The 23,252-nt window shown below is 36.6% G+C and overlaps 1 protein-coding gene across 1 annotated transcript in view; it reads right to left on the bottom strand.

Moving 5' to 3' along the window:
* Window positions 1–23,252, bottom strand: part of LOC135472199 (scavenger receptor cysteine-rich type 1 protein M130-like) — a 45,292-nt gene that overhangs the window by 17,580 nt on the left and 4,460 nt on the right. Inside the window, exons 6-16 of the mRNA XM_064751624.1 lie at window positions 22,584–22,728; window positions 20,202–20,374; window positions 17,562–17,700; window positions 13,444–13,613; window positions 12,549–12,702; window positions 10,395–10,561; window positions 9,857–10,019; window positions 8,319–8,494; window positions 7,450–7,572; window positions 5,663–5,712; window positions 4,898–5,108 (exon numbers count right to left, since the gene is read on the bottom strand). Of these exons, the coding sequence (XP_064607694.1) occupies window positions 4,898–5,108; window positions 5,663–5,712; window positions 7,450–7,572; window positions 8,319–8,494; window positions 9,857–10,019; window positions 10,395–10,561; window positions 12,549–12,702; window positions 13,444–13,613; window positions 17,562–17,700; window positions 20,202–20,374; window positions 22,584–22,728 (1,671 nt within the window). The remainder of the gene's footprint in view (window positions 1–4,897; window positions 5,109–5,662; window positions 5,713–7,449; window positions 7,573–8,318; window positions 8,495–9,856; window positions 10,020–10,394; window positions 10,562–12,548; window positions 12,703–13,443; window positions 13,614–17,561; window positions 17,701–20,201; window positions 20,375–22,583; window positions 22,729–23,252) is intronic.

The raw sequence follows: 23,252 nt of genomic DNA, 5'->3' as shown, positions 1-23,252 counted from the left end.
CGTTACATAGTAGTGTCATGAAGCACTTATTTACTTTCCACTGTGTTTCTCCGTATTTACATTTTGTAAGATTTAGTTGTACATACAAACATATGATGTTTCATAAAATTTTCCTTTCCATCTCTATAGTCCTATTTACTCACCGAAAGTTGTCTAAAGGGCAGCATAGACTATTGCCACGTAATGCTTCTTGGTGATATCGCAATAGTTAGGCCTACATCACTCACTTGCCATCTGTCAGGAACATGCCATCAAGGCTTGAGAATTCCACGAAATTAAGGTCACCTCACAACTTCAGGTAAGTGTTATTTTGGTTTGACTATGTACATGTCAATGTCACGATGTGTGAACAGTGTTGGCAATGAAGTTGTTTTCATTTCACCTGTTAAAATGTTCAACGAGATTGAAATATTTATATTCCCCTCAGTTCAAAGTATTTTGCTATGATTTTGATTAATCCATTTGATACGTATAAGGCAATCCAGTTAGTGAGATGGAGGCGGGGGCATATGCTAAGTTGTGGCCTGGTGCCCACCTCTGTATGATAGAGGCAGAAGCCAAGTTCAATTAAATCTAATCGATGCCATTGAATTTATTTTCACCTAGCTGGAAATATCTTCCTCCCAAACAGACATTTACCATTAAAAACAAAACCGTCCAATTTCTATTTTGTTGTTAATATTATACAAGAGAAATATCACAAACCTAAGTGAAATACACTGACCACTTTTTGGTCGCATAATTCGTATTCAAAATATTTAAAAAAAAAAAAAAAAAAAAAAAAGGCAAGTGCAAAGGCAATCATGCCAAAAGCTCTGTGTTATTATAGCTTAAAATAGCCAATTAAAATGTCCAACCCAACTTACAGCCCCATCTCTTGAGTTTTTCGAAGGGTGGGCAGAACATCTTCTCTCCAAAGGCTGTTTTTCATTCGTCTTCCAATGCCTTAATTAATAATAAATTATGTGTTCAATGATTGGCTATCAATGATGTCTTTGTAGAATAAGACCCTGATATTACAGTTTACATATTTCTTCAAAATTTAGCAATAAAACTTAACCTCAGAATAGACAGATATATTTCTTATAAATGTTGACCTTTCAAGTCAATGAGACAAAAGGTTACATTACTGTTAAGTAATTTAGCAACATAAAATATATCTGCAAAGAAAAATAAAACAATATTTATTTAGTTTAAAGGTCATGGTGATACAAAACATTCATGCACCCATTAAGGTAGATTAAGCTGACATGAAAAGATGCTAAAATTCTTACAAAAATAATAAAAAACAGCTGAATCTGTGAAAGTATTAACAGGGATAAGAATTCTATATACAAGATATGAAAGGCAAATGTTTACCATTGTCATTAAGGAACATACATTATCATTATCAATCAAGGTATAACAGCTTTCTTAAAACCAAAGCACCACCCTATACAAAGAATACCATACACAATAGCATAACCATGTAAATATTCATCAGACAGAGCAGTAGGCAGAATTGTGATTCCAGGAATGCTTTCACACATGTAAGTAAATAGATCTGAACAGTGCTCATGTATTGCATGAAGGAAACGTTAATACGACAGCATGAGTGTCCAGATATCCAATGAAACCTTGTTCATGTACATGCAAATTTTCATTTCAAAGCAAATTTTGAGAATCAGCTACTTTTCATTTTTGCCTCCATAATGTTTCTGTAAAACTGCCATTATATTGCCCTGTATATCTGCACAAGTAGATGTTTACAGGCATGTAAATCATACTGGTGGCTCCCAAAGAGCAGTATTCACAGTTCTGAATATACGTATAAACTTGGATAAATGACTATATGACAATGTTCCAATAACAAACTAGCTAGAATTGGCCTATGCAAACAAAAGATGTATCATATAATAGATGCATCTCCCATTAAATTCATCACTAAACATGCATATAACACCTCAATGACATTCCTTGGTTGTAAAGGTATTGCCAAAAAAAAAAAGCTTTTATGCTTATGTATAGAAGCAAATTTAATACTCAAGATCACTGTAGTTATGCTTAGGTTTTACGTAATACTTAACACAAAATCACTGTAGTTATGCTTAGGTTTGACATAATACTTAACACAAAATCACTGTAGTTATGCTTAGGTTTGACATAATACTTAACACAAAATCACTGTAGTTATGCTTAGGTTTGACATAATACTTAACACAAAATCACTGTAGTTATGCTTAGGTTTGACATAATACTTAACACAAAATCACTGTACATACAAGTTTATAATAATGTTAACATAAAATCACAGCCTTTAATTTTTTTGAAAACCTTAACACATATTCAGTATATACAAATGATATGGTTTTAGCATAGATATATGTATAATGCTTTATTTCTATACATAAAAAAAACTTTTTTGAATCAAAAGTTGCTTTACACACCACAAGTTGTGTATACATATATTGTGTCATCTTGTGGCAGGGAGAGCCCATGCCACCAAAGTGCTTCCACCACTGAAGCATCATGCCGAAAACACCAGACATGACCAGTGGTGAGCTTCATGTAGAACACTCTAACCATTAGGCCACCGAAAATAAGAAACAGCTATCAGAGTATGTCAGTAAATAGAAGTAAAACTATACCAACATGCATGAACAAAGATTACGAGTTAACTATCTAATGCTTACCTTTAATATTCATGACAAGCTTCATGTATATACATGTATAAAATACATCAACGGTATAGTAATTTAATGCTGAATTGCAGATGTATAACCCTGTGCTGGTATTTAAGACAAATACAATATTTTGACTATACATATACAGTCTTAAACAATAGAGTATAGCACAGTGGAATATGCCTGAGTTTATATAGCAAGAGTAACCAAATGTGAAACTGCAGTACATCAGCAATCACAACCTCAGGTGTCATAATAAGCTAAAAGCTCTAAATAAAACAGTTCTCATATAAATAGACAGAGTGGATATAGTGCTGACAATTACAGCCAGACAACAGGAAATATTACAGATGGCTAACAGATTGCAGGACTGAAAGGCACAGGGTTCATTTCCCAATAAATTTGTTTAAAAGAACTTGAAATTCATTTTAAAGATTAACATAAAAAAAGGATATACTTTAAAAGAAAAGGAGAAAACATAATATAACCAGAGTTATTTCCGCATAGGGCAGAAAAAGACATTCACAGCCACAACCATTTTTTTCCGACAGCTTGTTAATTGAACTTCGAACCCAGACTTTTGACAAGGTCATAGGATATACCATGTTTAACAAATGTTACATTACAAATGCGTTGGAAAACATGGTAATTTGGATATGTACACCATACACCACTTACAACAAGATTTTGAGAGCTGTATTCACCTGTCTAGAAAGATGTTTTAAAGTTTGTTTGGAAGGTAGCATGATATCCTGTTTGAAAAAAATTTAGTTTTCTATCTCCTTTAACTGCTTATAAAAATGCATTTTTTTCAACCGAATGTTTAGGACAAATACTTCATTTAAATACTTGATTGCTGAAAACGTTATTTTAATCCAACTTTCATATCTACATAGTGATACAAACTCTGAATGACTTTCACTTTATTGAGTTATTAATGGCCCTAATTTGATTAAATTCCATAAAGGTGCTTCGAAGGCATCTTGTAGACAAACACTAGCCAATCAGTGTTGCTAAAGAAAAAAAAAAAAAAGAGTCAAAATGAACCAAAATCTAATCAACTGGGGAGCTTTGAGTCTGAACTCTGTCGTCACAAAAGGTAAAAATGCTTTACTTTATCATGTGACTTGTTAAAAATCTTAGGCCAGCTTTGTTTACATTAACCTACTCAATCTTACTCTGTTGTGGAGTAACATATGACATGCCCTTCCTTCGTACACTTGTTCACAAACATTCAGCTTCTTTATTTTCACCACTGTTTGTTCAATATACACTACTTTTTGTGACACTATTTTCAAACACCCATGTTACAGAAAATATGATCAAAAATAGTTACCCAGCATTACCGACAGGTTACCTGATACAGTATGACATTAGCTTTAGTGATAGACGAGTCTGAACTCAAAACTCCCTTTGATTGAAACTATACTGGCTCTGGATGACGCATACATCTTGCAGACAAGCTCATGTGGTGGATGGTGAACACCACAAACACAATATGTCTTCCTCCAACATGTAAATCTGGCTACAAGACAAGCACCAGGCTAAATCATATTTCAATTGAAAGCAGGATTCTCTGGCTATTTATAAAGTATCAAACTTTATTATTTTAGTGAGATTTCACCAAATAACATGTAGCCTTTACCCATTCACTCCATGAAGAGAGGTATGAACTACTGGCTGCATAAGACATCATTTGGAGATCATTTACAACAATTTATTTACGTGTAGTCAAAGGGCCTTTTCACAAAGTGCTACGAGGTTACATACCACCACACATGTAAAATCAGTTGATGTACAAGCCGTGTAATATTAAATGACAGTATCACAAACTATGTCAGAAAGCAGCATATACCATCAAACCGCATTCATCTCCCCAGTAGGCCTTAGTGCTACTTATACACGCTGTTCAAATTATACAAATACATTTTTTGTCGTTCATATCAGCGTTCAGTCACTAAAAGCAAAAATCAGAGTCAGCGAAAAATCCACCAGGGATTCCAAAAATTTATGGGAATGAGAAGACCGCATCTCATCACACAATGATTAAAATTAATTAAATCCTAAGATATAATTTTTTTTCCCTGAATTTGTTAGAACTGAATTCTGCCTTTGTCTTGTCTCCACACACAAGTAATGTTTTTTTTCTGTTTTCTTTTACAAAATACAGTAAAATTATTGAAACACTGTGTTGGGGTTGAGGTGATTTCTCAGTCATCCAGGTTTGAACAATCATTTGAACAAAGTATCATATGCTGGCAGTTCTGCATCATATGCTGGAGGTTCTGCATCATATGCTGGAGGTTCTGCATCATATGCTGGAGGTTCTGCATCATATGCTGGCGGTTCTGCATCATATGCTGGCAGTTCTGCATCATATGCTGGATGTGGTGCATCATATGCTGGATGTGGTGTATCCATGATTGGAGGAGGGATATTCAATTCCTGCCAAGAAAAAGAGACAGCATACTCATGTAAGATAAAGAACCAAAGTTAAAGAATGTACCTCCCAACCCAATGCATATATTTTCCAAAAGGGAAAACTGTTTCATTGTAAAGGGCAACATGATGAACAGTGCTTTAGAATCATACATTATGGCTTAATACCTCTGTTTGGTAGTATTTGAGTTATATTGTGGCAAAAAGTGCTTTAGAATTTAAATAAACCATCAACTTGCTGCAATGGTTAGAACTGCTCACCTTGTACGCCTGACACCCTAGCTTTTCTACCTTTTGGTTTTTCCCCGATGCATATTTGCTTTTCGTGTTATGTGCTCGAAAACAATTGGTGTTACACACAACTACCAGAGCCGAGTGTCTTTTGTCCTTAAAAGCTGTATGGTTTGATTTACAACGTTCTTGGAATATATCATCATTCACGACAGCAGATGACTCAAGCTTTCTTGGTTACGGGATGAAGGCCTGTTATTATTTATGGCTGTGGACACCTGATCTCTATATGCATACAATCTGACATCTTGCAAACTATTTTTACTTACGAAGTTTTCCCCACCCTCTCCAACCAAATACAGCTGTGGGCGAGTGTTATCTGTAATATTATAAAACATGTTACAATACAATTTCAGCAGATATAAATCAGAAATAAACGCTTAACAAAAAATGGGAATAAAGATAAAACCATGTTGTCAGAAATTGGAAACCCAGCTAATTTCTGACAGAAATCACAAATTATCCTACACGAGAAAAAATGCTCTGATTTTCACTGCATAGGAATGGTCACAGGATGTGTATATTCCTGTATGCTGCAAACGATACCATATGTCTCTGTTGACTAGGTCATATCCCTTTGATCAGTTCAGAAAACAATGACGTAACAATAGGTCTTTTTCTGACCATGTCAATAATAGAATCAATTGCATTCGAAATTAGTTAAATTTTATTAACTAGGGTTTTTATGATGTCCTCAAGATTCAATTTCAACTGTGCAACAGCAGTCAGCATTATGGGCACAGATCGGGCACAGCCCTAACAAAACCACTGCCCTTTACAAGCTTTCTGACAAACCTGCTGACAAAACCACAGCTGAACCACAGCTTTATCAAGAAAATGTCCCTTGTCAAGGGCTTCTCGGCTGCAGTTGAGGACTGGTTCCTATAACTATTGAGTGGACATGTGGAAAATGTAACAAGCTATTCTCCATCACTTTAGTTCAAAGATTAGTGTCCAGTTCATTATTTATTCATAGTTAGCAACCCCTGTATATATTGTTAAATTAAGTTTTTAAAAAAAGTACATTAATCTCAGTAATATGGCACATAAAATCACCAGATAATGAGGCTGAGTTTTTGCATTTTTTCCGACAACACTCGGTGGTCTCTGCCAAATTATGCCATATAAGTTCAACCTTTACAAACTGTCAGAGCTTCGCCATTTAGCTCAATGTTAAAAAGGTACAAGTGTGACAACAAGCACATAGAATATCTCCATGAGATGGTTTACTGTTTTGCATATGCTTGTAACAAGTCATCAAATACAATCTGACCCCCAGGAAGAGCGACGTGGATTTACAATACAAGATGGATGGATTTTGTACCCATCAAAAACAGCCATATCATCTCTCACCATTCTATAACAGAAAGCTATGAGCAGAATACAGCTGAACTAGAAAGATTTGGATACTATAGGCTTTGCAGTCAACTAAAACCTGAAGCTGAAAACTGGTAGACATCATATCTCTGTACATTAACACTGACGTCCACACCATACATGTATTTATATTGTACATGACTATACAGGCATAAGGTACCGGGCAACCCGACAAGAACATACAGTTATCATTGCACACAAGTATGAATTTTGAATAACTCAAGGAATAGAATATTTATTGTGAAGTGGACAGAGGGTAAGAAAAATAAATAAATATTAAACTTTTTGTCAGTGCCATAAATCAAAACTTTCACATCTTCTGCTATGGGTTCGAACTAATACAGCAGCATATTTGTTTTCTCAAAATTGACATCGTCTTGTCATGAATTCCCAGGTTATATAGCCCAGCCATCCTTGCGTTGGTCAGCTATGATGTCCCCCGATGGGCCACAAAAATGCAGCTGGCTGGAGATCAGCTAGGGCAGTAAAGTCATAATTATGTTTCTCAGAAGCTCTTTCGGCAATATACTGCTTACACAAGTTATAATCTTCATAATTAAGACCTGTAGCAAAATCTGGACGCTAATCCTGTATGAAGTTTGGGGAAGTGGATAAACAAGGGCCCTTTTTCTGTTTCAGAGAAATCCGTCAAGGAATGTTGCAGTCAGACTAAACTTACCTACAGGATGTGCCTCCTTATTCCTTCTCACCTTCATAAATACACAGACAGCCACCAGTAAGCCCAACAAAATGGCCAAGACAAGTGTAGCAATGGCCCAACCAGGTAGGATGTTAAAGCAGTCTGAAAGGTCAAATAACACAGCAGTCGGAACCAGTTCATCACTCCACTAATGACACAACATTACATCTATCATTCTGTACTCACTGGAATATTGTCATGTTCACTTTATCTAATAATCTAAGCGTACCCTACTCAATACTGCTTAAACAAGTTTAAATTCACAAGGGCTTCTACCTAACATAATTTTGTATCATCTTGCATTATCTTTATCTAATAATTTCAGTGTACCCTACTCAATAATGCTTAAACAAGTGTAAATTAAACAAGAGCTACTACATTATACGATTGTTATCATCTTGCATTGAGGTCCCCCATTAAATGAATGGTCTATGTTATAAGATAGGATGTTGAAAACTTATAGAGCTGGTAAAACTTACTTGCTGGTAAGAGTAAAATTGCCTAATGTTTACATTACTACCCATGAGGATTCATTTCAAGTGTGTGGTTTTTTTTTTCAAGAGCTAAAACTGACGATGTCACGTTGAAAACTCCTGTCTCTCCACAACTCCCTTATAGCTGCCTCTATTAGTGGACAGTGGGGGACCAATGCCAATTCACACTTACTGTGGTTCAGAATATTTGTTTTCCTCCTGCAAATACTTGAAAAGCCTTTTTGGGCTCATACAAGAAAAGCTTCAATGGTAACAACTAGCTGACAGTGTTTAATGGCTATACACCATTTTGTAATTCATGACTGGCATTCGCCATAACACATTGCTAATTCATCAAATAGCATGGCCATTCACCTTGATCACTTATTTCTTCATCGCTGCAGATAATCTTTAAAACCTTACACCTCTCAGGCGGAATTTCTTGGCCTGTACAGTTATTTAGATGATCCTCATCTCCATCACAGTGGACAAAAGAGGGCCATATGGCATTAGTACCATTATCAAAACATGATGTCACTTTAGCATTCGCTCTGTGAAATAAACAGGAACAAAAATCTTTGCTAAAGTCCTACTTCAACACCATAAACAAGTCAGGCAAATTTAAAGCAGTATATTGTTGATACAGGACAATATTTTCTTTCTTAAATGAACATAAAAAGAAGATGTATTCCATCAAATATTCCTTCAAAACATTTCATTCTCATACGTAACCTTGGGATATAATACATTATTGTTATATTTATAACAAGTGTATACCGTCAAAACATGTTCATAAAGCCTAATACACCAAGGCCAAAATTGAAATCGGATCAAATCTAAACTAGTTTAAATCGAAGCCAGTTGTAAAAATACCAGGATTTTCGGATTTAAACCAGCTAGACTTTGCCCATGTGAATGGGGTATAAGATGTAGTGAGCACTGTAATCCTAGCTGACCCAAATATAACACCTTACTATGCGACTACATGTACATGCACAAACACTTGATCATTCTGAAAAAAAATGAAATAAAATCTCAAAATTAAGATGTCTACATTGCAAAATCATGTTTACCTTACCCATTTTGAAGATGAATAAGACCAGCTGACCCAAACACAAAACCTAACTCTGAAACTGTTCACAACCTAATGATTTAAAAAAAAAATGTTCATCAAGCTCTTTAAGTTGCACAATGATGTTATGAAAACTATAAGATTTATGCTTGACTCAAACATAAATCCCTACTCTGGGACTGGATGAATAATGAGTTTGAATATGAAATTCAAAAAAATTTGGAAATAAAGAAAGAAAGAGTCAAATTCCATTTTGGAATTAAGAGGTCTACCTTTTCAAAGCATATTTCATCATGTCCACTAAGTGTCCAACAGTTGTAATAAAGACTAGTTGACCCATACATACAACCTCACTCTGGGACTACATGCAAAGGAACTGGCTAAGTTTAGGACTGTAAATTTTGTGAAAAACAATTTAACATATAATCTCGGAATATGCAGTTCTACATCTTCAAAGATATCTTGAATAATTAAACATTAGAATAAAACTATGCCTCATATAAACTGGAGAAGTTTACCTTAACGAAGCAAGAGCCAACAGCAGATGGCACCCCCCCCTCCCCCCCCCCCCCAGCTATACACAACAGAGAAACACAACAGAGTGTTTGCATGCCGCTCTCAACCCCCTCCCCTTCCACAATACCTCTCTATGCCAGTGCAGCTAAAAAACAGACAACAGTCTCTCTACTTAAAATACAGAATGTAAATCTAGATAAGCAGTAATGCTATATATTAACTGGGCAGAGCCCAGACGAACCCCATGATCCTTCACAAGTTGTTGGCAGTTACAATACAGAATGCATATCTAATCAAGAGGCTATGCATACTTCAAAGGACTCACTTTGGCAACTGTAGCTGGTTACACACTACTCTTGCATCCTCTACATTAAATTGGTCACTTTTGCAAACTCTGTACCATGTGCCATATGCATACATTTCCACTCGACCAAAGTTGTAGGAACCTCCATCCTTCAGTCTCACATCAAAAGTGTTTTCCAATGAACCTAAAAGTGTGGGAACAATCAGCTGTTAAACTGGAACTTTTATTTAAGCAAGTCACCATGGAATTTCAGACAAGGAAATCTTGAAACTGGAAAGCGAGTTAAAAATATTGGAAACGCAATTCATGTAACTCACACTGAAAGAATAAAAGTTTGGTGTTCAATAAACACGAACATTTTGTCATCGCATGTAAAATTTTACTGTAAATATTTTCAGGTATGTCACTCTTTCTTAGAATGAATGCTTGAGAAGAAATAGCCTCTTTGGAGAAGATGTCTGAGCCAGTATTTTATTAAAAAATATTTTTATTCATATTAGTAATAAATATAATACCATTTGTAATTACGTGGAGTTTATTAAAAACTGAGCAGTCATACCACAGTAAATTGTCAAAGCCTTCCAGCTGGGGCACCAACCAACACCCCATGGGTTAAAATAACACTGTGCCAGGTCGGTTTCCTCACCAGTACACTGCACTCCATTCATGACAATGTTCGATGAGCCAGAGCCAATGAATTTTGTGGGAATCACAGCACCCCCAAATCTGAATAATGAAAATATATGTAACGTAAATCATGTAGAGTTTAGCAAAAAATTTCTGGCTGTAAACGTTAGCCGATTTGAGTTGTCGGAGGAAATGACAGGGGAGAGTGATCAGCTCCCAGCTGTGCAGTGATACCCAGTGATGGTCTGGCTCCCACCACATGGGGTAAACTCCCCAGGCATGGATTGAGAGAAAGGCGATTATATACCACCTGGTCCATCTACACCGTTATTAAAACATTGTTGGTAGTGCCTAACAAGCCATTGTTCTAAAAAAAAAAACAACACTTTAACCCCCGTCGGTTATTTCCGCACAATCTGAGTTGGGGGCGGTTTGACATATGAGATATTAGCCCATCTCCCCCCTCTACCCCACCCCCATCAAACTTCCTGAAGGCTTAGGCTGCTGATGCGTACAATTTGGGAGTTAACTACGGTACTTGACAGTGAGCCTTGAAGATTTCCCGACCAGTCACACCTTTGTTTTTACTCATGAATTAAAGTGAATAAAGTATCAAGCGACAACTGCAAAAAAATCTGTATATTCGAAAAATGTCCACGCTGAGCAGGCTACTTGACATATTACTTTTACGTCTCTATTTGTATTCTACTTCTACGTATTACTAGCCTGGGGGACAGCCTAAATTTGCGGGTTACACTCGCTGGCCTCAATTAAATCTGCGAATGCTTAATTGTTCAGGTTACATAGAGGCCGCTATGGACTTTGCTACTAAACCATTTTAGTAAAGCCATGTCGTCATGTATTTCAGTAGTTTACTCAACACACATAACCCATTCACAGTGAATAGAATTCAAAACAACTGACAAAACATCCAGCAATCGGATTAGGTTTCTGCTGTGATTGACAGGTCTCCTAAACTATGTTGAAACTTCAAAGACTATATACTCAGAGCTGTGAAATGACTGGGATTAGCCACAATGTCAATACAACTCAGATATTTATATCTGCATACTCAGTATGTTGTAGTTTGGCACTTGTTCTCCCCAAATTTCCATATAATGAATACTACCGTTAGATCATCAAGGCCTACACTGGTAAGGTGTGATGACGAGTTCTGATAATAGCAAACTGTAGGAAAATGGATTTTCTTACTCCAACATGGGCAAACCTGTAAAGCTGAACCTAATCGTGGTAAGTCAGAGCAGTGAAGCGTATTTATATTTGTAAATTAGCTTCTAAAACGCATATGGGTATATCTTTACTTTAGACCAGACACATATTTGTTGTACGGTGATGTTTTGAAAGACCAGCATGCTTATCAATGTCAGCTTATTTGTTACTGGTCCACCGTCTAACCTCCGTCTGCCTGTTTTGGCACAACATACTCTCACATGCATTCTGGTTGAAAATATGTAGAGATGGTACTTGTGTTAACATTTCGTTGCTCACTGAAGCATTTTCACATGACTCACTCAGTGCACCACATGTGAGATGAGCATTCTAGCAGTAGCTGTGTAATGATTCTACTAGAGCTAACAGTTGCATGTTCAGTGAAGCGTGAACGCGTTTACTGGTCTTGTCACAAGCATGTACAACCTTTTGAACACACTCTTCAGACCCTCACTGCCTCCCAACTGTGTTTAATTACCAAGAATCGCAAATAGACACAAGGAATCATGGGATACACTATTTAAAATCATTGACTAAACTCTACGTGATTTACAGTATTTGTCTAACATGTAGTGGATTTTTTTAATCCATATTATTTGTTCTATCAGTAAATACTTTCACTTGACCACTTTTAAAAAACTTTTGAGTGTATCAAGATAATAGGAGAGTTTCAAGTTCAAACTCTTTTGATGTCAAAGGGAAAAACAGTCTTACTGTATCACGTGACTTGTCAATCATGTTAGGCATTCCTTCTTGGCAGTTACAATACAGAATGACCTTCCAAGGTATGACTGTACAAGAAGTCAGTTAACATGAGCTGATCACAGTGATTGTCCTGTAGTGAGACATGACATACCTTGACTGTCCCAGAGTCCTACAGGCCACTGTAGCCACAGCTGAGTCGGTTCCTTGCCCACATATGTGTGCCCAGAGACCCCTATAGAACACCTGCAGATACCCCGCAGAACTTGAATGTCCACCCGTCAAACGAAATTTAACATCTGTCATATCTGTTCAATAAAAATTTATCCTTGAGTTCTTCAGATTTAAAAAATAAAACTGAAAATCCATTTCCTAAAATCAAGGAACATCCAGTTAGATTAATTAAAACTTAAAATTGGTAGCAAGGCTACTAAAGAGCTCTCCTGTAAAAGACTGCAATGCAATGCAAAACTTCAACTCAATGCATAAAGAACTAAAATTGTGAAGTTGGTAATTTACGGTAATTAATATGCTTCACAGGGCATCAGCGATGGAACATCCACTTTTTGCCACTGTGCTTTATACGCATGTAAAACTTCAGGTCAATACATACAGTACTTTTTGAAAAACCAGCCCTAATATTTTGTTTAACAGTGATTCTAATATACAACACACTGAGACGGGAATTCAGTAATTTACAGTATTCGACATGAACACACCCAATCAATGATGAAATATCATCTCCCCACACCCGTGCTATTCTTCTCTACATGTGTCCAAACCCTGAGCTCAATACCTGCAGTGTTTTTTAAGATACCATCCCTAACATTTTGTTTAACATTACTTTATCTATTATTGGATGCCGATGCTACTCAGTGTACAACATCAGCTACGCCTGTACTTTATACAGATAAGCTAAAAAAATGTATAAACTTGAGTTTCTGGTGATACAATCAGTTTTCAAACAGTACAGAAGCAACCTTCAAATACACTGCTACTGTTTATGTGTAAGTGCTGGTTGATACAATGAGTACTAGTATTTGACTCACCTACATGTTTACATGCTATTGTCACCTCACCACATTCCTTGAAAACCCATCGAGAAAGATAACAGTCTGTTAATTTGGATTCCGAGCCTTCACAGGTGCCAACATCAAGGCATGTCATTACATTCTGACCAGTTACAAATTTATCTCTTCGCACCACCTCTGCTGCAGACCTTTGTTCACAATGTAAAACAATCAACGAATGTTTATGCAAAATAGGGTTCAGTTGTTCAAAAGTGTATTAGCTAACCCTGGTATTTAGTCATCTTGTATATCTTAAATTTCAGCCAAACTCAGCAGCTCACGCAACTGTTTAAAGTCAAAGTATAACAGCAGCAGATTTACTTCTTACTTAATTCACTCCTATAATTATTTTGGGGCTAAGTACAAAATTGAAGATTCAGCTTAAGTTAAATGAGGCATTAAGTCTTAGAACAGTTTTGACCAACCGTGCACTGAGACCACGTAGATTTTGAGAACTTATATTCCATGTAAAATCCAAACTTTGTGTATGGATCAAGCTGGGTTTTATTTTAGCTTGATTAGCGGTTGATGGTTCAAATCCACTTTTTCACACAATCCCTGTCCAACTTAAAATGGAACTATTCCAGAAGACTCAAGGAATAATGAACGCATTTATGGTTAGCTTGAAAACAACATCTGATCAATCGACAGCAGACAGTTAAGCACAACGACTTGGAAAAAAGGAAGTAGATAACTTTTGTTAGGTCCTACAGAGAATGTACGACTACAGCAGGTAGGGTTACATTGCAAGAACTACCAGATAACATTTGTCCCTAATTGTTGTCTTACAATCCCAGCCTTAATGCGACAAAATTCAGAGCTTACAGGTACATCAAAATACAAAATCACAGAGTCAGCCAAATGAAAATATCATTCACGTTTAAGGCAAAGAACTGAAGCCAGAATAAATCAACAGCCTTGAATAACACCATTTGCTCTTGGAAAGTCGGATAGGTCTTTAAAAACGTTTCCTTTATGCATGTACTACACATGTATGTCATCAATACAGTTAGTGTCTGAATTTATATTTGTTTGACGTTTTGCTGATACTGATATGTACTGTTCACAGTATACAATATTTACCTGTATTCTCTCTTTTTTATTTTTATTTTTAATTTTTGTTCTGTTTGTGTTTTAGATATTTTGTTCTGTTTTATTTGTGAGTGTGCTGGTGATGTTTTTCCTGCAAAGATGTAGTTTTTATTCAGTTTATCATCATCATTTTTTTTTAACAATGTTTCTCTTCAAAAGACTTAAAAAGCCATACTAGAACATTGCTGAAGGTGCTCGCAGCCTTCAATATATATTCAAGTTAAGTACCCATGTATATAACAAGGCATTCAGAGAATCCCACCAACTCGCCTGCTAAGGCAGTCAACTAGACAATGGAATTGGAATAAAGATACAAGTTGTGAAGTGTTGTGTGGTAAAGAAGTTCGTGCACAAAACTGAGGCAGTGATCTTTGATATGCAAATTGTGAACTGCATGTGGCAATCTGTGAACAATTCCAACTCTGTGAATGGCTGAGCAAATACTGAGCTATGGTAGTAAGAAAACTTCAGTGAAGGGAGTACCAACAGGCTGGGGTGGTCTTTGACATGCAAAGCACTTCTCATGATTGGCTATCTGTGTACTATGGGTGGCCACTGCACCCTTCTGATTGGCTGAACAAATACTCAGCTGACAACAGTCACTGTTTATGTGGATGGTTTAAACATTCTGTCACAGTACAGGAAGGCACAGGGAGAAAAACAGATTATCTAGATAAGTGATTGCATAAGAAATTGTAGCCCTACAAGAAAGGCTTATAGAAATCCATGTTTACAGGAGAACAGAATGTAGACAATCCGAATGTGGGCCTGATGTCCACAAAAGAGGAAAATGGTAAATCGCCAGAGGAACCCAATACCCTTCTTATTCTCCTACATGTAGGTAGGCATGTACATAAAAATTGCAGCCCTACATGAAACTTTTCTTCCTTACAAAAATGGTTAATCTGGCAAAGTGCATAAATCTCATAATCAATAAAGTCACAGAAAGCCTGTATACAAGAAACTGTTGGCCTGCATGGAGGCTTAATTTTTAGAGAATGTGTTCACTACAAAAAACAAATTGAAGCTTATGTAACTGGTAAATTTTTGAATTAAAAGTCTATTAATTAAAATGATTAAAAAGCTGATAAAACTAAAACCAATAAAATAGTTCAACCTTCCATCAGAAGGCCCTTTGTACATTTACCCAGGCGAAAAAAAATATAAAAAACAACACAAACAAAACTTGACTTTCTACTGCTGTATGCTGGAGATCCACGGATGATTGCCATTTTTTTTAGGAGCTTAACCTGCTATCTGAGGATGTGCATTTCACACACCATACCTTAGACTAGGGAGCAAAAAAAAAAAAAGCCTTACCTTCAATCCATGTATGATAGCCCAATATACAAGAGATAAACAAAAAAGCTTAACCTTCAATTCGAGTATGTGCATTTACACACAATACATGTACCTAGAGAGCTAAAAATAAAAGCTTAAAGGAGAAGAAAACTTAAATATCTAACAAATACCATTGAAAAAAGTATGCATTTCCTCACAGGTGCATGCCTTAAAAAAATTTTAATATGTACCTCAAGTTGATAAATTATAAATAAAATCAGCACCAAAATCCGCTGTGGGCAAACTCCATTTTGCCTAAGAACTAGTCCTGAAGTCTTCTGTGTTGGGAGAAGTTTTGTTGGAAACCGCCAAATTTTCCAGTAGAACTCGTACATTTCCAGTAGAACTCTTCTTCCCAGAAGGTAGCGAACGGTACAGTTCGTTTTCTGCTTGACGATTCGGAAGCCAGAATGTTGGACGTAGGTTCCGAGTTTACACGAACAAACCGGCAGTTTTAACGACTCTCATTAGCTGCGAGACAATACACCCCTAGCATAAATTACAGGGTGTTAAAGCTTGAGGACACAATGGACTTTGCCATTTTCAGGCTTTCCACGTATGGCGAGGAAAAATTGCAAAATTATGCAGCAGGCACCACCAGATAGAAAAAAAATGTCGTCTCTCGAGCCTTTTCTTCTCCTTTAACGCTCAATCAATGAATAAGAGCCTATTATACATGTACAGGAGCTAAAAGAAAAAGCTCAACCTTCAATACAGAGCCCATTATACAGGAGTTAAAAAAAAGGTTAACTGGACACCAACACTGACACCGACACTTTCCTCCCACCTCTCACAATACCTCCCCTTACTCTGTAGAGGCGAGCTAAAAAAGTTAAACTATGTGTACATATAATGATTACTAGGATGCACTTTCTGTTTCAACTCCACCAGAAGTCATCCTAATCTAATTACCCTAACACTGTTCAAAATGGCTCAAGGTTTAAGCATATCAGTTACTGACTCCACCCTCCACCAATCCCAAGACCTCTACTAGCGTTGCCAACAATGAAACATATCAAATTCTTTGAACCAGAAAAATGACTTTACCTCTCACTACTTCTTAACTGCTGACTGGCAAGTTGTGTCCCTATATTACAAGGTGTTTATTCAGGCATATTCTTAAGGCATTGTTCAATGCAGACTGATAAAATTACACTTTTTAGGAAACCATAAAATTTACAAATCCAACCCATCCAACTAATGCAGTTTTGACTCCAAAATCAAATTAAAACTGTACTAAAGCTCTTTCATATGCGAAAAAGGTTGAGGAATTAGGGTCAGTCCTACTCTATCAGTAATTAAATTGTAATATGGTCGCTTCAATTAATTTAAATACCCCCCCCCCCCAAAAAAAACCCCCAAAAAACAACTGAACACCAGGATTCATAGTTACATGTACACATACTTGTGAACTTGAATTGGAAACTATGTTACACATAACAATTTACCTTTAATTAATCAGACAGAGCCTATAGTTGAGAAAATTTTACATTTTTCTCACCATTAGACAGCAATGTCATGGACAAAAAATCAGTGCTTAGCATGTCAAGTGCCCATTTATCAAATGTTTTTATATTAATTCACAGAAGTGCACTGCATGCATATGGTAGTAATTCAGAGAAAGTCTATATTTATACCATTTTACTGAACAGTCACAATCATACCGGGGAAGTTTTAAAACTTTACAGGCCACAGATGCTTCTACAGAGTTGAATTCAGGGCTGTAAACATTCCTCCACTTGTCTTCAAAGTAACCTTCCAGCACACCGCTATGGCTTTCATGACCCCTTAGACGTAAACCTTCTGCAATGTATAAGATAAACAGTTTTACCATCAAGAAATACCAATACAGTGAATTATACCACAAACCATGGTAAAACAGAATACAAATAAAAGCGATATGATTCATTCTCAGCATAATTAACCAAATGTACATGTACTTCAGTTACAAAATGACATGTCCACAAGGCAAATGTATCTAGTACCAAAATCCCAGAAAAGTTTGGGTCTTGCACTTTCTAATACACCACCAGAAAGGACTAGGCATTTATCTGTTCATTAAATGTTGACATGTTAACTGCTGTGGCAGGCCTAGGATGTAGTGATAACCAATATAACTAATACCAAAACAAGCAGAACTAAGCAGTCTAGGCCATGTGCAAATATGCAAATTAAATAGAGATGACCTTTCAAACAACATTGAGTGTGTCACGCAACACACCCGCCGGTACATTTACCTCAACGAATATCAGCTTTTGCAGTTTATTTCTACAAATAAAAGAATTTGAGTTCGTTAACTTGTTGGATTTGCCTGTATGATTTACATAAAGGCAAACTATTTGCATTTCCTTCAGTGACAAAAGCAATATTTCACACTTAGATGCCATGGCAGGAAAAAAGAAACAATGGTTCCAATCTGAGCTCAATGGTATGACACCATAACAAATGTACTTTAAACTTTTACATTCCTACACAACAATAAGATACAGCATCATACATACGCAACTTTGACAACCCAAAGGTGTTGTATACCAAATAGAATGTAGGTGCAATAAATCCTACACAGGTGAAACAGGAAGACCCCAGAAACTCGCATGAAGGAACACAAATCATCTGTTCAAAAACTTGACTCCAAATCTGCCATAGCTGACTATATCCAGGAAAACCTATCCCATACCATCAACTGGAACACAGTCAAGACATTGATCATTAATCAGTCACTGGAAAAAACGGAATCAACAGGAAGCAATCCAGATCAAAAGAGTGAAGCCCAACATGAAAAGAGATCTAGGCATCTGTATCGCTTCAGCCTACAACTTGCTAATCCTCAAACCAACCAGGAACCCCACCGAGCCTAACTTCCACACCCTAGCGAGCATAGCTAGTAGAACTTACCCCTTAATCCCCTTAATCCTTTGAGCACTATCTCCCTACATAACTCAAGAGTTTCTCACCTGTTGACACCTATAGCTCTACTTGTCATATTTAAGCACTTAATGTTATGTTGTCATTCACTTGATAACGATGCTAGTATCTGCTTCGGAAGGTTGTAATAATAAACCAAGACGTTATAAAGCCATAAGTGATGCCCTGTCCAGTGTTTGACGTATTTAGATCAACCGCAATGGCCTAACTTTGCCGCTGATTGATCTAAGATGCCTAACCTCTGCGGAGGGAGTGAAAAAGAACAGCAGCAAAAAGCTATGATGTTTTTCCCCACATTCCTCATTTCTGGGGTTAAAGGTGCATGAAAATGCTTTCTTTATGTGCAGATTATCATGTGCGATAATAAATAAAGTACAAACAAATTTTTCAACTTTCACTTTGAGGGGTAAACATGGCTTCAAAGTACAGTTTTCTTCATGCCCCTGCAGTCAGTCCGGAAATTAAGTAGTTTGAAGCGGTGATGTCAACAGTGATGACCAAAAAAAAAGTGATAATATACAAGGGTAATTAGCAGGTATAAAAATACTCCAAAATGAAATTCTTTTATCAAAAATTCTGGGGCATAATTTTCTTCATTCGGCATAGAAACATAATCCTTGTTTCATAGTTCCTTTTCATGTATCCATATAAACAGATTTTAACACTTTCGCCTTAGTGTTAGTTGTGTAATCCAATACGGCTGAGCCTTGTCTCATAGGTCAACAAATCCCTTGAATGCAGTCAACAAGGTTCAGCAGTATCTGGTCACACAACAAACACCCCTACGACAGTGTTAAACCCACTATGACAGAGATCACAGTACAGTCAAAATGACATAATAATATAACAGTGAACAATTTTGTATAATCATCCAGACAACTTTCACCAAAGCTGCAGATTTTTGCCACCAAGAATTACTGGAACAAGGCCTGAACAAGACCGTCAAGATTGCTACAGTTACATGTACTGTTGTGACCTTGGTGGAGAGGGGAGATGAAATATTTGATTTTGGGAGGACCAACACAGTAGTACTATTAATCGCATAATCCCAGTATGCTATACACACAGAAATAGGCATAAAAAAACTGTATTTGCTGTGTACTGGTATATTATATTCTGTGCGCTGTGACTGATCACATAGAAATTTTATTTCAAATCAGAAGAGATAATATTAAATCTGATGCCACACACATTCTTCATAATAACAAGTTATAAAGAAAGTCTATAAGATCTACGATAAAACAAAAATCTGGTCAAAAGAGTAAAAGAAATTAAACAAAATAGAAATACATGTAATAACATCCAATGCCGGGTTAACAATGAAACAGTGACATACTTGCATTCACACTGATTAGAACCAATGAGAAAATACTCCTTACCACAGGACACATGCATATCCCTGAAACTGACCCGGGATGGAATCCTGTAGTAAACCACGATGCAGTTTTCCCAACTTGGTTCAGTGCCTTCACATCTTACTTCCTTAATCCAGGCGGCACGAATTTGATATTGAAACTTATCTTGAAACCCATACACAATACGAGCCATTTCGCTGAAACAAAGAATTAAGCAACAAAAGTTGGAACGACAAACTTAGAATTGGTAGCAAGGCTGTACGAGACACATGAATGCAAAACTTCAGCTCAATGCATAAAGAACTATAATCGTCAATTTGGAAATTTACAGTACTAAATATTCTCACAGAGCATCAGCGATGGAATGCCCCCTTGCGTCATTGTGCTCTATATGCATGTAAACCTTAAGGTCAATACATACAATACTTTTTAAGATACCAATCATAACATTTTGTTTAACAGTGAATCTTATACACAATACACCAAGTCAGGAAATCAGAAATTTACAGTACTCAATACGTACACACCAAATCAATGAAAGGATATCCCTCTCATACTATTCTGATCTACATGTGTACAAATCCTGAGCTTAATACATGTAGTCCTTTTGGAGAAACCACCTCTAACACTTTGTTTAACACTGATTCTAATATACCTCCAAAAATCTGAACATTTAAGACAATGGTGAGTGCATTGTGCTAAAATTGATAATCCATGCACAGCTGCCATCCTCATCATGCATGCTGGGACGGTTCCATTTTGTGCTTGATGATGGCAGACCTCTCCCATCATGCAGGACTCAGTCAGTAGTACACAGACCACTGTGTCTACACCTCTGCAGCCTTAGTTCTGAGCCATGCTGGTGTTAGAACACATGGGATAATTCGTAACTGGCCAGTAGAACGAGTTGAGTCTGAGGAGTTACATCCAGAGGCCGTTTGAAAAACAACCCTACTTTCCCCACTTTCCAACGTGTGTTTTACACTCAATCATTGTTTTCTCTCAGTCATCAGAGGTCTCTGTGGCTTGTGTCAGCGTGTTTGGCTTCATTGCTACGGTCACACAGACACAAAGTGTGACCTGAGTTAAAAAAAGTTGTAGGCCTGAGTCTATCGAAATTGGCTCCACATGGTCATGAAATTCTCAGCAACGCTACCATCTTAGGAAACAACTTCCATTTCAGTTTCAACTGAATCAACAAGTTTCTCCATGAAATAAATCATTCACATCTGACAAGTTTTTTTATTAGTTTGACTTCAATTCCTTAAATCATAATTCCCTCATATTCAAATTTAGAGCTCCAGCTGACATGACAGGAAATGTGCATTTACTCCAAATTTGGTCAATGGGAGTTGATCAATAAATATCATGTGCCTCGCTCTGATTGGATGATATATTTCCCAGCCATTCCATTGGCATAGTCTTGCCCAAAATCATAAACACAACCTAGACCGTTATATATTATCAAAAAGGAGAGAGCAGTCATTTTATCCCTCTGGCAGCCCCACTGTTTCATAATGATATGTTAGAATAATAATAAAACGTAGTTTGCCATGCTCAAATCAGGTAGATAATACAGGGCAGATGGGAGTTGTTCAACGTTTGAGAACTCGGAAGGCCTGCGGCCCCTCATTCTCAAACAGCGGACAACTCCCGTCTGCTACATTATCTCAGTGATTTGAGCATGGCAAACTACATTTCTTAGTTCTTGTAAACAATACACGGAGGAAGTCAGAGATTCAATAATTTATGGTACTTAATATGTACAAACTGAATCAACAATGGAAACCCTGACCTCAATACATGCAGTACTATTTGAGAAACTACTCCTAACACTTTGTTTAACATTGATTTTTATACACAATACAGTAAGTCAGGAATTCAGTAATTTATGGTACTTAATATGCACACATCCAATCAACGATAGAATATCCCCCTCATTCTATTGTGCTCTACGTGTACAAACCCTGAGCTCAATACCTGCAGTACTTTTTAACATACCAACCCTAACATTTTGTTTAACAATACTTTATCTATTATTGGACGACGACGCCACTCAGGGTACAACATGGCATAAGTTACGCCTGTTTTTATACAAGCCAGCTAAAAAATGGATATGTTAAACTCAGTATATCACAATGCTCATTCCTTGTGTGCAGATTTTATTCCACATATCAGTGGTTATATTATAAAGTAATAAATAGCAATGAATAACTTTGAAAACTATTATCATAATATTTTAACAATTACCATTGGTGTGCTTAGCAATGTTAAACCACATGGCTTTTCTCCAGGGCGTTAATACATGATGAAAAGACACTTCACTGTCCCACTCACATTGCTGCAGGAGTTTGATGGTACATGGACGTACACAAAGTTAAGCGTGTTCTGGTCAACTACACTTACTGAGGAAAGCCTAAACTGCGACAAAGAACTACAGCAGCACCAGAATCCATCCCATGCACAGTCATCCACACTCCCTGATGGAAGTACTCCACTCTGCCAATAGATTCAACTGAACCACTCATCAGTCTAAGCTTACCCTCTGTGGCTGTAAAGCAAACAGTTCATAGTTTACTAAACTGATGTACCATATGTACATTTGTCCCAAGTAAACTGTGATCATGACAATGGTGACAATGACATATAGCAAAGCAACTGAATACTAATATAGCGGGACAGAAATTTATACAGTAATAATCCACGCTGTAGACAAAAATGCTGTCTTTGATCTATCAATTTGATCAAAAAGTGCATTTTCAGAAGCAAATAAAAATACAAAAATATTACATTTGAAGGTGAAATGTAGGATATAATTCCACCTTTCAAACAAAACTGAAAACATCTTTCTAAGAAGTACAGAACTCTCAGAATCAAATAAAATAAAAATTTTATTTTTATAGTAATTAAATTGACATCCAACGCTTGAACTAGTTTCAGGCACTATAACTGTTTTGTCCTTTATGCTGTGGCTGTTAACATTACAGAAAGCCACTGAAATATTTGAACTTTATAAACAAATGTAGATCAGGCTTGTTTTGATAGATAACCACATTTGCAATTTTCTTGAATTTT

This window comes from Liolophura sinensis, chromosome 1, assembly GCF_032854445.1.
Source record: "Liolophura sinensis isolate JHLJ2023 chromosome 1, CUHK_Ljap_v2, whole genome shotgun sequence".
Lineage (NCBI taxonomy): Eukaryota > Metazoa > Mollusca > Polyplacophora > Chitonida > Chitonidae > Liolophura > Liolophura sinensis.
The sequence above is the reverse complement of the archived record's forward strand: the minus strand, read 5'-3'. Positions and strand labels throughout refer to the sequence as shown.